The 16,421-nt window shown below is 40.5% G+C and overlaps 1 protein-coding gene across 1 annotated transcript in view; it reads left to right on the forward strand.

Annotated features, from left to right (window-relative positions):
• The window catches only part of LOC126484150 (glutamate receptor ionotropic, kainate glr-3-like), a 97,723-nt gene that overhangs the window by 59,954 nt on the left and 21,348 nt on the right, over positions 1–16,421 (forward strand). The window contains exon 7 of the mRNA XM_050107548.1: positions 5,948–6,198. Coding sequence (XP_049963505.1) covers positions 5,948–6,198 — 251 coding nt within the window. The remainder of the gene's footprint in view (positions 1–5,947; positions 6,199–16,421) is intronic.

Genomic DNA, 16,421 nt, shown 5'->3' on the forward strand with positions numbered 1-16,421 from the left:
ACATTGTTTTGCATTGTTTGTGAATTTAAAGATGGCAGAGTTAGAAGGGCAATGCATCTGCATTAAGTTTTGCATGAGACTCACAAAACCCTTTACAGAGACACACCAAATGATGCACCAAGACTATGGAAATGAGTGTGTAAGCCATACTCAGTGTTACAAATGGTTCACATTGTTTAAAAATGGCTGAACAGAAGTTAAAGATCACCCTCATTCAGGACGCCCTTCCCTTCATGTCTACTGATGACACTCAAGTCAGGAACATCAACAAAATTTGTAAATAATAGATTTCAGCTATCAGTCGTCCTTTGGAATTTTTATTGGCAGGTCTAGATTTCAGCTAGAAACTAGCCACTCTCAATGCACTATCATTTTTGGTTAATGCATGCCAACAGGCATTACATTCATTAACCAAAAATGATAGTGCATTGAGAATGGCTAGTTTCTAGCCGAAATCTAGATCTGCCAATAAAAATTCCAAAGGACGACTGAGAGCTGAAATCTATTGTTTACAAATCAAAATAATGGTCGCTGTGTGCAACAGCCTCTGAATGGAGGGTAAAATGATCAACAAAAGTGTGCGTTCAGATTGGAGACTGACTGTCCAAGCGATTGCAGAAGAATGTAACTCCTCAGTTAGATCATGTCATGAAATCCTGACATAGCATCTCAGAATGAATCACGTTGCCATCGAGTTCGTAGCACTGCTCATGAGTCAGGACCAGAAAGACCTTCATCTCACAATCTGTCAAGAGCTTTTGGATCATACAAATGAGAATGACATGTTCCTTAAGAGAATCACAATTGATGGTGAGATGTGAGCCTATGGCTATGATGTTGAGACCAAGGTTCAATAATCACAATGGGTCGGGAAATGTTCTCCAAGACCAAAAAGAGTTAGTCAGGTCAGGTCAAATGTCAGAGCCATACAGATAGTTTTTTTTTAACTTTGAAAGATTGGTTCATCATGAATTCATGCCACAGGGACAAACATTTAATTGATGGTACTATTGGGACATGTTGCATCATCTGTGAGAAAATATGAGAAGGAAACAGCTTGAAATGTGGTGAGACAATTCATGGCTCATGATAATGCAACCACACATTCCTCCATGGTTGTGCATGACTATTGCACAAGAAATAAAATCACTGTACTGCATTACCCTCCAGACTTCCAAAATTGAAAATCCCATTGAAAGGATGAAAATTTGCAATGATAGACAAGATAAAAGAAAGCTCGCAAACAGCACTTTGTGCAATCCAGCAAGAGGCATACCAAGACTGCTGTCAGAAGTGGTAATAGCGTTGGAAGTGGTGTATCAATTTTGGAGGAGAGTATTTTGCACAATAAGAAAAAGGTAACCACAGAAAAATTCTGTGGACAAATTTCCGGAATTTTTGAACAGATCTCTTACTTCAATATCACTATCTGATGTGTGGTATACAGACACTATTATGGGTTATAACATGGGCAGTAACAATGTAGCAGTTTCCAGTACATTTTCTAAAAAGTAATCATTAACACTAAGGGCACTATAATGCAAGTATATGCCATTACTATAACCTACATCAAGAGCCCCCTCCCTTTTTTGTGTTCGACTATGATAACTTGTTACTGTTAAATGTGCTAATTTTGGCCACCTGAAGTAATTTTGGTCAGTAGACTGTCAAATATGGTTTTTGATGCTGACATCTGTTGACTTCATGGTTTAACTACACTGCTGGGAAAAATATTATTACACCTGGAAAGATGACATCGGTTTTGGTCCAATGATGGCATATGCCACCTGGGGCATAGTAGATGTACTGATAAGGCTTTCAACATCATCCACCATTAGATAGCATAGTGGCATAGCTACCAAAGCACCATCTGTGTGTAAGTTTTAATAGGAAATGCCCACAGTCAGAAGGCTCAGTGTGCTGCAAACATGTGAAGCACGCAGGGAATTGTGCCATGAAGATGCATTCGTGCTTCCTACAGCCGACTGAGTGAGTTTGAATGGGGTCAGATTGTGGCCTTCCAAGTGACAGGATGCAGAACTCAATTAGTCTTTCTCCTCTGTCATTATAAGTACCCAGCCCATATTCTCCCATAACCCTTTCTTCTACTTCATCCCCTAAAACCACATTCCAATCCCCCATGACTATTAAATTTTCTTCTCCCTTAACATACTGCATTAGCCACTCAATATACTTATATACTTTCTCTATCTCCTCATGTTCAGCTTGCAACGCCAGGATGTAAGCCTGAACTGTCATTGTCAGTGCTGGTTGCTGTCGATTCTGATGAGAACAACCTTAACAGTGAACTGTTTACATTAACACATTCTCTGCCCTACCTTCCTGTTTGTAACAAATCCTATTCCTGGTATACCATTTTCTGCTGCTCTTGGTATTATCCTATACTCAACTGACCAGAAATCCTTGTCTTCTTTTCATTTTGCTTCACTGACCTCATTATATCTAGACTGAGTCTTTGTATTTCCCTTTTCAGATTTCCTAGCTTTTCTACCACGTGAAACTTCTAACATTCTACACTCCCACTTGTAGAACATTATCCTTTTGTTGGTTATTACATCTTTTTCTCAGGGTCACCTTTCCCTTAGCAGTCCCCTCCCAGGGATCTAAATGGGGGACTATTCCTGAATCTTTTGCTAATGGAGGGATCATCATGGCACTTTTTCAGCTACAGGCCACATGTCCTGTAGATGAACATTATGTGTCTTTAATGCAGTGGTTTCCATTTCCTTCTGCATCCTCATACCATTGATCATTGCTGATTCTTCTGTCTTTAGGAGCAGTTTCCCATCCGAGGGCAAGAGATTGCTCTGAACCTCTGTCTGATCCTCCATCCTGTTTGGAAGGTTGTTGGCAGAATGAGTGTGACTTCTTATGCCAGAAGTCTTTGGAAGACAAAGCTGATGATTTTTATTCAAAATGTAAGTGTCAGGGAGGGCGGGGGAGGGGGGGGGGGGGGGGGGGGGGGGGGAAGGGAGGAGGGTGCTAACCCCAGGACCAAGGACAATTTGAATACTAATCAAAGACACTACCCCTAGACCACAGGTGCAAAGAATCACCAGCATATACAAAGAAGCACCAGCAATTAAAAGCAAATGAAAGGGGATAAAACTGTTTAACTTTTACCTCATTAGTATCCATAGCAACTGTCTGCAGTAATATGGACAATGTATAAATCAACAAGTTTGCAAAATTGTTATCATTATGGAAAGAAAGAAATTAATGGATGAAATCACATTTTAACTACTGTTCTGAATGTCATTACTGAAAAGAAATCAAAGCCCCAGTGCAATATGAAAATTTACAATTATGTAAAGTTAATCACCATGAAAAGTTGCTCTTGCTTATGCATAATGAGCGTTTACATCACTGATTAGAACAATATAATTTGCAGTGTCTCTTGGTAAATGCTCCTTCAAAACTGTTTCCACATAGCTGGTGCTGTCAAAGAGATGTTGACATCCACCTCATTAGTCCACGATCCTTGAGCGTGTAATCCAATAATACCAATCTCTTGCTGAGCTCCATCATGTTACAAATCTAAAAGCAAGGGTCAATATTTCCAGAATTAATTCCTATTTGCATATCTGCATACAATGGTGAACATAAGACATGCTCCTTTCCACTAACATGTAATGTAACCTGATGTCATAATGTTTGTTACACACTTAAACCCACAGCTTTCTGATTTTTAGTCGCAGTTTTCAGATTTATTCTTTATGATTGTGATGTGGCCCTTTTCACAGTGTATCTGTCCTTACTATGAAAGTAAATCAAGTAGACTGTACATTAAATAATTAGTCATTGTTTAAACAGAACAAAAGGTACAGGGCACAATTGTCTATGCAATCACTTGAATCATATGGCGATCAGCACATCATAGATTCACGGAAAAAGTTCTTTGTATCAGTGTATGACATTAAATGTGCAACCATATTTTCTATATCATTCCACAGTCTATGGTATGTGCTAAACAATTGAAAACAGTATCTTTACGACATGCACATAGCTTACAAGTCTGCATATCAAAGTTTCATGTTTAATGAGTCAAAACACAGTTCTGGCAAATGAGCAATGCAACACTTAGAGTCATTAGGACTTTAATCACTGTACACATTGAGATTATAAATGTAGCACTGTCCAAACACTGATATCTTTCACCAGCCACAAAAACAATGTGTAGCAGTACCTACACTGCATGATAATCGCCACCATTCCTTTCTCACTCCTGACTCTTTGCTGGTGCCTTCTCTTTTGACTTCTTGATATGATTCTACATCGCTCACACACCTCACTTCACATAACATTTTCAAAGATTCTGATTATGTCAATGTATGATTTTATACAAAATCACAATTCCACATTACTCTGTCGATAGAAAATGAATTCAAATAACATGTTAACAAATAAGAAAGTATACGACATCAGAATAATTGAAAATGGCAGTCACATTTGTAACAACTACATTATGTAAACAAAAATATAATTAGTCTCTTTTATAAGAAAATGCACGACAAAAATTGTTTGAGTATGTTTATATTTTCACACTTCAGAAAATGAGAACAGTTATCTGGAAAAAATAAATGACAAACAGAAACAGACAAAATTAGGCAATTACTTCCTCATAGTAAACTGAAAGCAAGTGATGCAAAATACAGTGTATTTTAAATATAATTTTGTAAATTAGTTGTCAGCTTTGGTGGAAATGCATAAGTAATGCAGTGGGCTTTCAAATGCGTCATGTATCATGTTTTTGTAAGTGGAGTAAATAGTAGTTTCTGGCAGATGTGTGTATTTTGGGTTATCTGTGTTCTCCAATTATCCATATAGTCTCAGTTCTGCATTAATAATCAAAAGTTAACTGTATTACTTTAAGATTATATCTGATGACATTCTTTCCCCTTGTAACAGAGAGACTAGTTTCCTATAGATAAGACTTCCTACACATATCACACTGCTCAATCCCTGATTTGACACATGAATTTTCCACTAGAACTGGGTGTGTATATCTAGGCGTATAATTTCATTCACGAAGGAGACAGTTTACATCATAGAAATTCCAGGGACAGGCAATATATTTATTTTAGTGATAATTTATAGAGCATTTGCTTGTGAAGGTGCTCTTTTCACAATGTTTAAGGGCTTTTTTGCATTAATTTTTTATTTATATTGTTCTGTATTCAAGGACCAGATGCCTTAGTGAGTGAATGTGCTAAATAAAATGTCTTAGTATGGCTCTTAAAGCTTTTGTGGCAGATATGTTCAATATATGGCTTTGAGGTGTGCAAGTGAATGACATTTTGTGCAAACAGATGCATGGAAGGCCACAGATTTGCTCCTGGTATAGGGCTCTGAAGACGCTATGGTTGTCCATCTGCAAGTTATGTGATCACACATGTGCAGCATTTGAATGAGGCCTCCTTAGTGGAACATAGCAGTGAGCACCGGCAACTCCTACTTGCCAGCAGTAACAACCAGTCACCATTAGTTAATGTCAACCAGCTGCCTTGAAGAAATATTACGGGATGTACAAAATGTGATTCAGTGGCAGTCCTGAGAGCCAAAAGTATTTAAAATGCATGTGGAACATGAGTGACTTAGGCTTCTAAATATATACCAATGGCTTCTTACCACACTCAGTTTTTTTCTGCTATGGACATTTCTTTGCACATGTTACTGACAACAATCATAAAAAATAGTTGACATATTTCTTTCCAGTTCAGCAGTTAATGAAAAATATGTATCAATTTCTTAATGATTAATTTGTACTCTCAGAACTCCAGTGGCCGAAGTCACCAGCACATTCTTCTATTCAACTTGGGTCTAATGACTGCATTTCCTTGTTTAAATTTTATGGTTACATATATGTGTGTGTGTATGTATATTGATGCATAGTCTGTATGTAATTTGTAACTTTTATTGAGTGCAGATATCCAAGAACAAGGACATTCAAGATCTGGGGGTAGGGCATGAACTTATACCTTCCCAATCTGCACTCTTATTTGTCAGCAAAGGACGTCGATGTTACTGTACCTCTGATTTCAATATGCATAAAATACTGAATAGGCTCAGTGGTAAAGAATATTGTAAATATGAAGTCATCAGACTAGCTGATGGGACAGTGCTGCTTGCAATGTCAGTAGCTCACAATTCACCCTACAGAGAGATGATGAATTATGGGTAAGTATAATGTGTAAGATAGGTTTGAAATACTTTATTGCATGAAAAATGAATACAATTCCGTCATAAATAATAAATTATAATATAGACTTGACATACTGTCAAGTGGAGCAACCCATTACAACTGAATTTCTGAAGGGTCTTTTATTGCAGTCTAAGGATACATATTTTTTACTTCGGTAACCAGCTTTGTCCAACTATTGACCAACTTCAGGTCATAGCAGCTGCAGAGCTACCAGTTATTTATAGATGCTATGTACAGTTTCTTAGTGTTAGATAGTTAGTTACATGTCCCATAGATTATTTGAACATTTCTTTTATCAAAATGATGTAGCTTTACAATATGTATCCATGATTAGTGTTAGCATTAATGAATACATTATTTTTTAGCCCTACACATGCAGTTGCTCTTCAAAATAACTTTTTACAGGCTACCAGCTTTTAAATAGAAATTCATCCGTGGAACAGAAGTAGTTGTCCAGGACAAATGATTTTAGGTTAGACTTGAAATTTGCTTTGCAACCTGCCAGACATTTTATGTTATTGGTCAAATGATCAAAATTTTTCTTGCGGCACATTGAACTCCTTTCTGCATTACTGACAGGTTTAATAATGGGTAGTAAAGCTTATTTTTTATTATAGTTCTGTAGGTATGACATCACCATTGCTTAAATTGTGATGGATCATTTATGACAAATTTTATTAGGGACAGTGCAGTAAAAATGCCTAGCTCCTTGTATGTACATGATATCCATGGATGAACACCACATATTGTTCTTATTGCTCACTTTTGTGGAATCAATACTTTCTTTCTAACCGATGGTTTACCTCAGAAAATTATTCCACAAGACATTATTGAATATGTCAGGAAGTTGATTTGTTTGTCTCCAACACCAGTAATTATATGAAGAGTAGAAGTAACTGAACTTAATTGTTTGAGAAGCTATGTAATATGTTTCTTACACTTCACTAAGCAGACTGAATAAAAGTGGCAGGATTCATAGAGGAGTGATAGATATATTGTATTCAGTGTTCTTAGGTATTCATGAATGCTATATGAACACCTGCAAATGACAGGTTGGTCTACAATTAATATAGTTGGAATTGTTCAGTATTTGAAAGAAACTGGTAATGAGTGAAAGAAAATTGCAATATTACACTGCAATAAAAGACATTGAAAAATTATTACCTCACTCTAACTGATATTTGAGTGAACAACATTAGCATGTAGAGTATAGTTTTAAGAAATCTCTCACTGCTATTGCCAAGATGTAGCAACAAAATTTACCAGTTTGTAATGTTGTCTGTCTATGACAGCAACAACTTTTTTGTAAAGCCTTGAAAATTTTGTGAATTTCATTTCTTTACAACAGAGGCTGCAGTGTACAAAGTACAAAGCTCTAACTACGCTCATTGCCTTTACTTCTCTCAGTATACTTAGACTAGCAGCAGCAGTCATTTTGATCACTTCACATATTTTTATGTAACTACATCACCTAGGAGGACTGCAAAAGTTCAGTTGCATGTGACTCTGACATAATGCTACAGTGTGTGCTCAAGCAGCTGAGCAGATGATTGCACCTCACCATACTCAAGTGCTTGGTTATGGATAAGTCACGATACCGATATTGAAAATGACTCTTTAATTTGTCACATAAAGAAGTAATGGAATACTTAGAAAATCCACAGCAAGTTTCAGAGCAAGATTCCATAGGTAGTGAAATTGAAAGATAAATAGAAACTAGTGTGCTGATTATTATATTCCAGACTGTGCTGATCAAGAGAAAATAGTTGTGTGTGTCCCAAGAAGTTACCCCTTGACTGTTATAGCAGCAAGACAAATTCCTCCGTTAAAAGCAGTATATCATTTAGTAAGGGTGAAATTTGATACAACAGAGGAAGAGAGAGATGAAGAAGTAAACATCAGTACATTCACCATTTTTTGTGGGCTGTTCAGAATTAGGAAGAGACAGGAGAGAATGAGTAATTTTGGATCATAGCTTCAATGAATCTGGAAGATCACAAAAGCAAAATTTTTCTGTCACACAGAAGGACCAACATTACTTGTAATGAGAAACATCAAAATTCACAACACTGCTTTTGTGGTGACTGTAGATTACACAAACTAAAAATATAAAACTACTCACAAAGACAGCAGCCACTAGGCAACTTGGAGACACACTGTTGGTGGGTTTCTTTTCATGAGATAGACAGATTGATTGCAGTTTAGGATGTGTGGCTACATGGGAATAGAAACTGATGGCTTATTGTCAAAAGACAGGAGACTATGGTTCAGTCACAATACACTGTGAAGAGAGAAAAAATCCAGGATGGATGTCTAATATTGTGAAGAGATACATTTGGAGATAGTATGAAATGTCTGCACATTGGCTTCAGGAACAATAGATATCCTCTTTTTTTTACTAAGAGATGGAGCCCCTTTACGCCCACATTGGCATGATGGACAACTCAAACCAACTCAAAAGGTCTACTGCCATCTCTGCATAAGGGTTAGTTTTCACTAAAGTGAGGTGTTGCAGGATGTGGGGGCTGCGATGTTTGCATACATCTGGCTAAGGTTAGCCATTTATATGCGCTCATCTGGAGATAGATTAGGTCAAAAATCAAACGAAGGGTAGCGGTTTTTTTAAGGGCAGAGGGAAAAAAGTGCCAAGGTAAGCGCCAAGGGAAAAAAACCTCTGCGGTAGTTAGGTCAGGTACTAAGAGCAGTAGCGGATGTCTTGCTGACTGTGATAGGTCATGCAAGGGTAGGTTATGTTAGAAGCGGGTATCATGCAATCGATATCGTGTCATGCCAAGTTTCGTCATAAGAGTTCAGTCCTAGATGGTGCTGCACCACGGTGTGCTGTGGTTTGTGGTGAGAGCCTCAGCCGCGCTGTCAGTGGTGACTTTACACAGGGCAGGGCCCAGGTCATCCATTGGTGTCTGGTGGGCGTGCTTCGAAGCCAAGAGCTCAGAGATGTGTGACCACATAGCGGCACCACTCCTTGCTTGTCAGCTGCATAGACAGGCTCAGTGAGGGCCATGGCTCTGTCTTCCCCATGTTGTGGACGACGTAGCCCATGCTCTTGAGCATCCTTGACGCTGTGACTGCCCACTCGTTGGAGCAGAGCTGCGCGGAGCTGATGGGCTTTGGCGTTGGTGCGGCACATTCTGTCTTCTTCCTCCTCAGTGTGTCCGCTGCAATGTGTCCTGCCACTGGCTGCTACACCAGGGGAGCGGCAGCTGATGTCTCTTCTTCACCTGCTGCATCTGCATGGATGTCTTGGGCCATCTGCGAATGCAGTTGGTGCTGCAGGATGCATGCATGCCTCGTCTCGGTGGACGGGGTGACCTTAAAGGCTGCCATATCTGCTTCCATGGTGGCTTTGAAGGCCGCAATCGCCTCCTCTGCCACGGCTGCTAGCATGGCACGCATCTCCTGGGCTTGCAGTGCCTGCTGCGTAACCGCCGGCAGCTGGTCCCCCACGCCACTCTCACTGGTGCGATATTCCGGCTGCATGTTGGCAGTGGGAGCAGTCTTCTCTCGTTCCAGTTCTGTCTTCGTTCGGTGGCGCTTGCATCATCATCGTCGTCATCGTCATCTCTCTGTTTGGGCCTTTTTGCTAGCACAGCTGTCACTGGTGAAAGCCAGGCAGCCACGCCAGTTCATCACGTGTGGCCTGCTGCAGCGAGCACAAGTCGGCGCTGTATCTCTTCTTCTGTCACAGGCACGGGTGTCATGTGTGCCAGCGCACTTCTCGCACCGTGGCAAGTTGCGGCAGTATTTGGCCACATGCCCCTCAGCTTGGCACCTGTAGCACTCTTCCTTACGGTCCATGCCCAGGGGGAGAGCTTCGGTGGTCATGGGGAACCCTAGGAGCTTCCTTAACCTGAAGAAGTCACCGCCATCTGTCGCAGTGCCCACTATGACGATGAACAGTGGCAGCCTCTTCTTAGTTGTCTGGTTGTGCAGCTTGATGGATGCAGCCCGGAATCCGGCACGTGTCAGCCCTTCCTGGACTGTCTCCTCGTCGCAAATCCAAGGCAGCCCTCTAATCAGGGCCTTGGATTGCTTCTCGTGGTGTTTTGGCGCAGTCCTCTTCTCCATGCTGGCTGGATCAACGATGTGGGCGGCCACAGCACCCTTCAGTGCGTGGTGGTCGGCCGCACTCGCTGCCTGCAGTTGAATGATGGTGCCTGAGTCAAGTGACTCGACGCCTACCTCTTCGCTGCAGCAGCTGCCTATAATATCATATATCTCTGTCCACGACCCCATAATGCACTGGATGTACAGAGGGGGGACAGGTACATGATGCTCTTCACGCTTCCGGTCCGCTTTCCTTCTGGGTTCCAGCATTGGTGGCTTCTTCTCGATGACTGTCTTCTTCTGTGCGTTTGTGCCCATACTGTGACGCGAGAGAACATGACAATTTTGCAGAGTCGTAAAAACGACACACTACAATTCGCACTAGCGTCACATCACAATCAGAACGCAACTTCGCAGCTCTTCTTTTCGCCTAGAACAGGTAGTGCGCTTCACCACACATGTGCACGCCTCCGCTGCTCAGCTGCAACTCATGGTTAGTAGAGGATGTGGACACTAAATATCTGTTGAATGGGTTTTTATAATTGGGAAAAGGGTAAACATCATTCAGAAAACAAAACAGTTACTGAATACATTGTCATGAAGCTTCTAGCACCACTCCTTAGAATGGAAGGTTTGTGACAAAATAATTTTATTCGCATATTATTGAAGAGTGAGAGTGAATTTTTCAAGAGGGGAGATACTAACATCAGTAAGAATGTCAAAAGCACCAGTATATGAAACTTGTGATGAAACGTTGAGACAAAATCGTGCCTGTTTATCAAGGCAAAAAACTAAAAATGTTCTTGTTCTCAGAACACATTCAAGTGTTGAAATCGGAAATGATTATAAACATATTTCAGAAATTTTGGAGTTTAAAATACAATAAAATAAAAGATGGGGTGAACATAATGATCCATATGTCTAGAAAATGTTCTGTGATAGCACTGTACAAGTGACATCTTGGATATTCGGGAATCCAGCCGGATGTTCGCGTCATTCTCGCACGATATTTCAACAGCGTGCCACGCTGTCTTCTTCAGGTGCTACCTGAGGCTGGTCCTTGGGTTGATCGAGTCCAGTATTTATGCCTGGAAGGAGCTGGGCGTTCCCTAATCGGTCCACGCCGAGTCGAGTGTTCTGTCTGTGGTCCGCACCCGCCACACTCTGCTCCAGTCGCGGATGTTCCGACTGCCGTCCGCGCCCGTTTAGGCCATCCTCAATGGCTGTGGTCGTCATCTGAGGTGTGTCAGACCCAGTCTGATGTTGGATACTCTGTCTCATGACCGTTACTATGATTTCCACTTATGTTTCGTGCTGGGCGCTCCATAATCGGTCTGCGCCGCGTCATGTGTTCAGTCTGACGAAGACTGCGACAGGCACATTTCTGGGGGTCATTCCTAAATTGAGGCCCTTGCTAAGTGCTTTTAAGGTGGTCTCATCGAGCTGCTTGTCAGTGAAGTTGAGCAAGTGGCCAACACTCTACCTTCTAGTGTGGCCAAAGAGATCCGAAGAGAGACCTGCAGGGCGCTCACCAAGACCAAGCCACCCTAATCCAACATTTCAGGTGATCAGGGCTCTGTCAAGGAGACGGGCCTGCCTGAACATGTCGTCAAGAAGCTGCGTCCCAAAGCGCCAGCACCACCTAGACTGTATGGACTCCCCAAGGTTCACAAGGATGGGGTTCCTCTGCGACCTATTGTCAGCAATATTGGCACAACAACTTACCCTACTGGGAAATACCTGAAGAAGATGTTGACACCACATGTGGGTAAATGTGCACATCACATCCAGAACTCAGAGGATTTCCTGCAACGTCTGAGCCAGCAACACATCACAGACACAGACATCATGGTTAGTTTCGATGCGGTGTCTCTCTTCACACGGGTACCACTCAAGGAGTCACTTGAGCTTATTGGAGAGAAGTTCAATGGGGCTGTCCTTGACCTATTCAGGCATGTACTGACCTTGATGTACTTCCTATAAGGGGGTCAATTTTACGAACAAGCAGAAGGGGTGGCGATGGGCAGCCCTCTATCACGTGGTGGCCAACCTATTTGTGGAAAGGTATGAAGAGGAGGCACTCTCTTCAGCCACATATCAACCCAAGTGCTTTTTTTAGGTATGTGGATGGTACCTTTGTCATCTGGCCCCATGGTAGGGAGAAGTTAGATGAATTCCTGCTACATCTGAACTCTTGCCATCCGAACATTCAGTTCACAATGGAAATGGAGAAGGATGGACTACTTCCATTCTTGGATGTTCTAGTGAAGAGAAAGGCAGATGGCACATTTGGACACAGTGTGTACTGCAAAACCAACACACTGACTTATACCTACAAGTCAGCAGTTGCCACCATCTGGCTCAGAAGAATGGAGTGCTTAAAACACTGGTCCACAGAGCACAAACTCTGTCAGATCCTGATAGTTTGGCCACAGAAATAGAACACTTATGATCAGTATTCAGCAGGAATGGATACTCCTCTAGAGATATCCAGAAGGCACTTCAACCTGCCAGTCAGCCAAATGATCCAGAAGAAGAACCAGAAGAGGCAAAGAAGATGGCATACCTGCCACACGCCAGACTTATCTCTGCCAAAATCAGCAAGATTCTCCAGAATTATGACATCAAGAGCATATTTTACCTACCCTTCAAAATTGGGGCTATGCTGGAGAATGTAAAAGATGACCTGGGGCTATGCAAGCCAGGTATTTACAACATACCAAGCCAGTGTGGGATGTCATACCATACATTGGCCAGACCACCAGAACTGTGGACATCAGGTGTAAAGAACACGAGAGAAATACCAGCCAATGTAGCAATGTAGCAGTGTCTGGCGGGCGCGGACCACAGACTGAACACACGACGCGGCCCGAACTGATTATGGAGCGCCCAGCACGAAACAGAAGTGGAAACCATAGTAACAGTCATGAGACAGAGTACCCAACATCTCAGAGTGGGTCTGACACACCTCAGATGACGACCACAACTGTGATCTAAATGGGCACAGACGGCAGTCGGAATATCTGTGACTGGACGGGTCCATTGAAGCTGGGTCTGGCGGGCATGGACCACAGATGGAACGCTTGACTCGGCGCGGGCCAATTAGGGAACACCTGGCTCCTTCCAGGCATAAATATTAGACTCAGTCGACCCAAGGACCAGGCTCAGGTAGCACCTGAAGAAGACAGCTTGTCATGCTGTTCAAATATCGTGCAAGAACGATGCGAACATCCGGCTGGATTCCCGAATATCCAAGATGTCAACAGATCACCAGGAAAGCATGAAGAATTACACTGTACAAGTGTTTAACAAAAATGTTAGACTTCACTGAAATACATGCAGGGATTATTTACAATGCAGCTATGTGTATGTTATCACCTATAAGCAGTTTAACAGTATTTACAATACAAAATAATTGAATATGTCCCCTTTCTTTCAGTCCATATAGCCAAACTATTACACTAGGTATAAACATTACAGTACATTAATACTTGTTCCACGGATCATGAATACAACATTTCATAACAATATGGAACATGACAGTTTAACATAAGTTTTCTTTACACAATATAACTTTATTTTTTCAATTTGTTTTTACAGTTACTACTTCCTCTCTAAAATTTTATCTATTGAGTAGAAGGAGTCGTCATTTATAAATTCTTTTAATTTCGTTTTAAATGTTTATTGGCTATCTGTCAGATTTTTCATGCTTTTTGGCAAATGACCAAAGATTTTTGAGGCATCATAGTTCACCCCTTTCTGTGCCAGAGTCAGATTTAACCCAGAACAGTGAAGATAATCGTTTCCTCTAGTGTCGTAGCTATGCACTTCACTGTTATATATGAACTGGGATGAGTTATTAATAACAAATTTCATAAGTGAATATCTGTATTGTGAAGGTTCTGTGAATATCCAAGTTCCTTAAATAAATGTAAATAAATGTCTGTAAGGTTATCTTCATTGGGCTCCAGCTATTATTCTGATTGCACACTTTTGTGTAATGAATATTTTTTCTCTTAGTGACGAATTACTCCAAAATATGATGCCATGTGAAAGCAGTGAATGAGAAAGTCATGTAGGCTAATTTACTGATATGTTCATCACCAAAATTTGCAATAACCTTTATAGCATAAGTAGCTGAACCTAACTGTTTTAGCAGATCATCAATGTGTTTTTTCCAATTTAATTTCTTATCAACACACACATCCAGAAAATTTGTATATTCTGCCTTAGCAACAGACTTCTGTTCAAAGTCTATATTTATCAATGGTGATATACTATTTACTATACAGAATTGTATGTACTGTGCTTTCTCAGAACTTAGTGGGAGTCCATTTGCAGAGAATCACTTAATAATTTTCTGAAAGAATTTATTTACAATTTCCTCAGCTGATTCTTGTTTGTTGGGTGTGATTACTATACTTGTATCATCAGTGAAAAGAGCAAGCTTTGCATCTTCATGAATACAGAGTGGCAAGTCATTGCATTTATTAAGAACAATAAGGGACCCAAGACTGACCTCTGTGGGACAACAAGCTTGATACCTCCCCAGTTAGAGAACTCTGCTGATTTCTGTAGATCACCTGTACTGTTAATTTCAATTTTCTGCATTCTTCCAATTAAATGTGAATCAAACCATTTGAGGGCTGTCCCACTCATACCACAATACTTACGCTTAACTATAAGAATTTCATGAATCACACAGTAAAAAGCCTTGAGAGATCACAAAATATCCAAATGGGTCATGTTCAGTTATTCAGAGAATTTAGTATTTTATCTGTGAAAGCATATACAGCATTTTCTGTTGAAAATCCTTTCTGAAAACCAAACTGAAATTGGTAGCACTTCATTTTTACAAATGTGTGATGCTACTCTTGAATACATTACTTTTTCAAGAATTTTGGATAAAGCTGTCAGAAGTGAGACTGGGCAGTAGCTGTAATCATTTGACCTATCCTCTTTTTTATGCAGTTTTTTAGCATATTTCAGTCTGTCTGGAAAAATGACCTGTTTCAGTGAGCTACTACACATGTCACTGAGACTATGACTTATCTGTTGGGAATAAGCTTTTAGTACTGTTTTGGAAATGCCATCAACTCTATGTGAGCTTTTACTTTTGAGTGAATTTATTATTTTCCTAATTTCAGCAGGAGAGGTGAACTGAATTTCAATTTTATCAAACTGCATAGGTATTGCCTCTTTCACACACTGCCCTTCATTTTCTAATGAATAACTAGAGCCCATTTTCTCTATAACACTTAAAAAATGATTGTTTGAATGTTTTCTACTTCTGATTTTTTATTAACAAACTTTTCATTGACTTTGATAGAAATACAGTACCGTATTTACTCGAATCTAAGCCGCACTCGAATCTAAGCCGCACCTGAAAAATGTGACTCAAAATCAAGGGAAAAAAAATTTCCCGAATCTAAGCCGCACCTGAAATTTGATACTCGAAATTCAAGGGGAGAGAAAAGTTTTTGGCCGCACCTCCAAATTGAAACAAAGTTGGCCCATTGTAATATGAGACACAATTTAGGTCGAATGAATAACGATACAGCTACAGTAGTTTGGTTCGAGTTATAAGCTTAGCAGTTAAGCGTTACCAGGTAGCCATTGCTATGCGTCAGGCGCTCCGTCTGTATTTATACGAATACCCTTCCTTTTTCAAGTGCTTCGTCTGGTTTGAATTGATTGCTTATTTTTCTTTGATCTGATAAGTTCCGTTCTCTTTATATAGGTGTTTACGTCACTCTAAGCCGAAAATGCATTATTGTACTGTGGACAGAGAGAGAGAGAGAGAGAGAGAGAGAGAGAGAGAGAGAGAGAGAGAGAGAGAGAGAGAGAGGAATCGTCTCATTAGCGAAACAATGGTAAGAGACTGCTATTTGTTGTTACTTACACTGCTGCTTTCTTTGATAATGATCAACAAGAACCAAATAATAGACTGCGTATGATAGAAGATGTTCTGAACGAGAGTTTAGCGAAATTTTTTTTCCATTTGAAAATCTTTGCAGACTCCTCTTCAGTACATTACATTCTGCACAGAAATTAGAGTCATCTTACATTTAAAAATCTAGTCAATTGCCGTGCTTAATTTCTGACTGTATCACTATTAGGCATAAGAATAATA

This window comes from Schistocerca serialis, chromosome 6 (genome assembly GCF_023864345.2).
Source record: "Schistocerca serialis cubense isolate TAMUIC-IGC-003099 chromosome 6, iqSchSeri2.2, whole genome shotgun sequence".
Taxonomy (NCBI): domain Eukaryota; kingdom Metazoa; phylum Arthropoda; class Insecta; order Orthoptera; family Acrididae; genus Schistocerca; species Schistocerca serialis.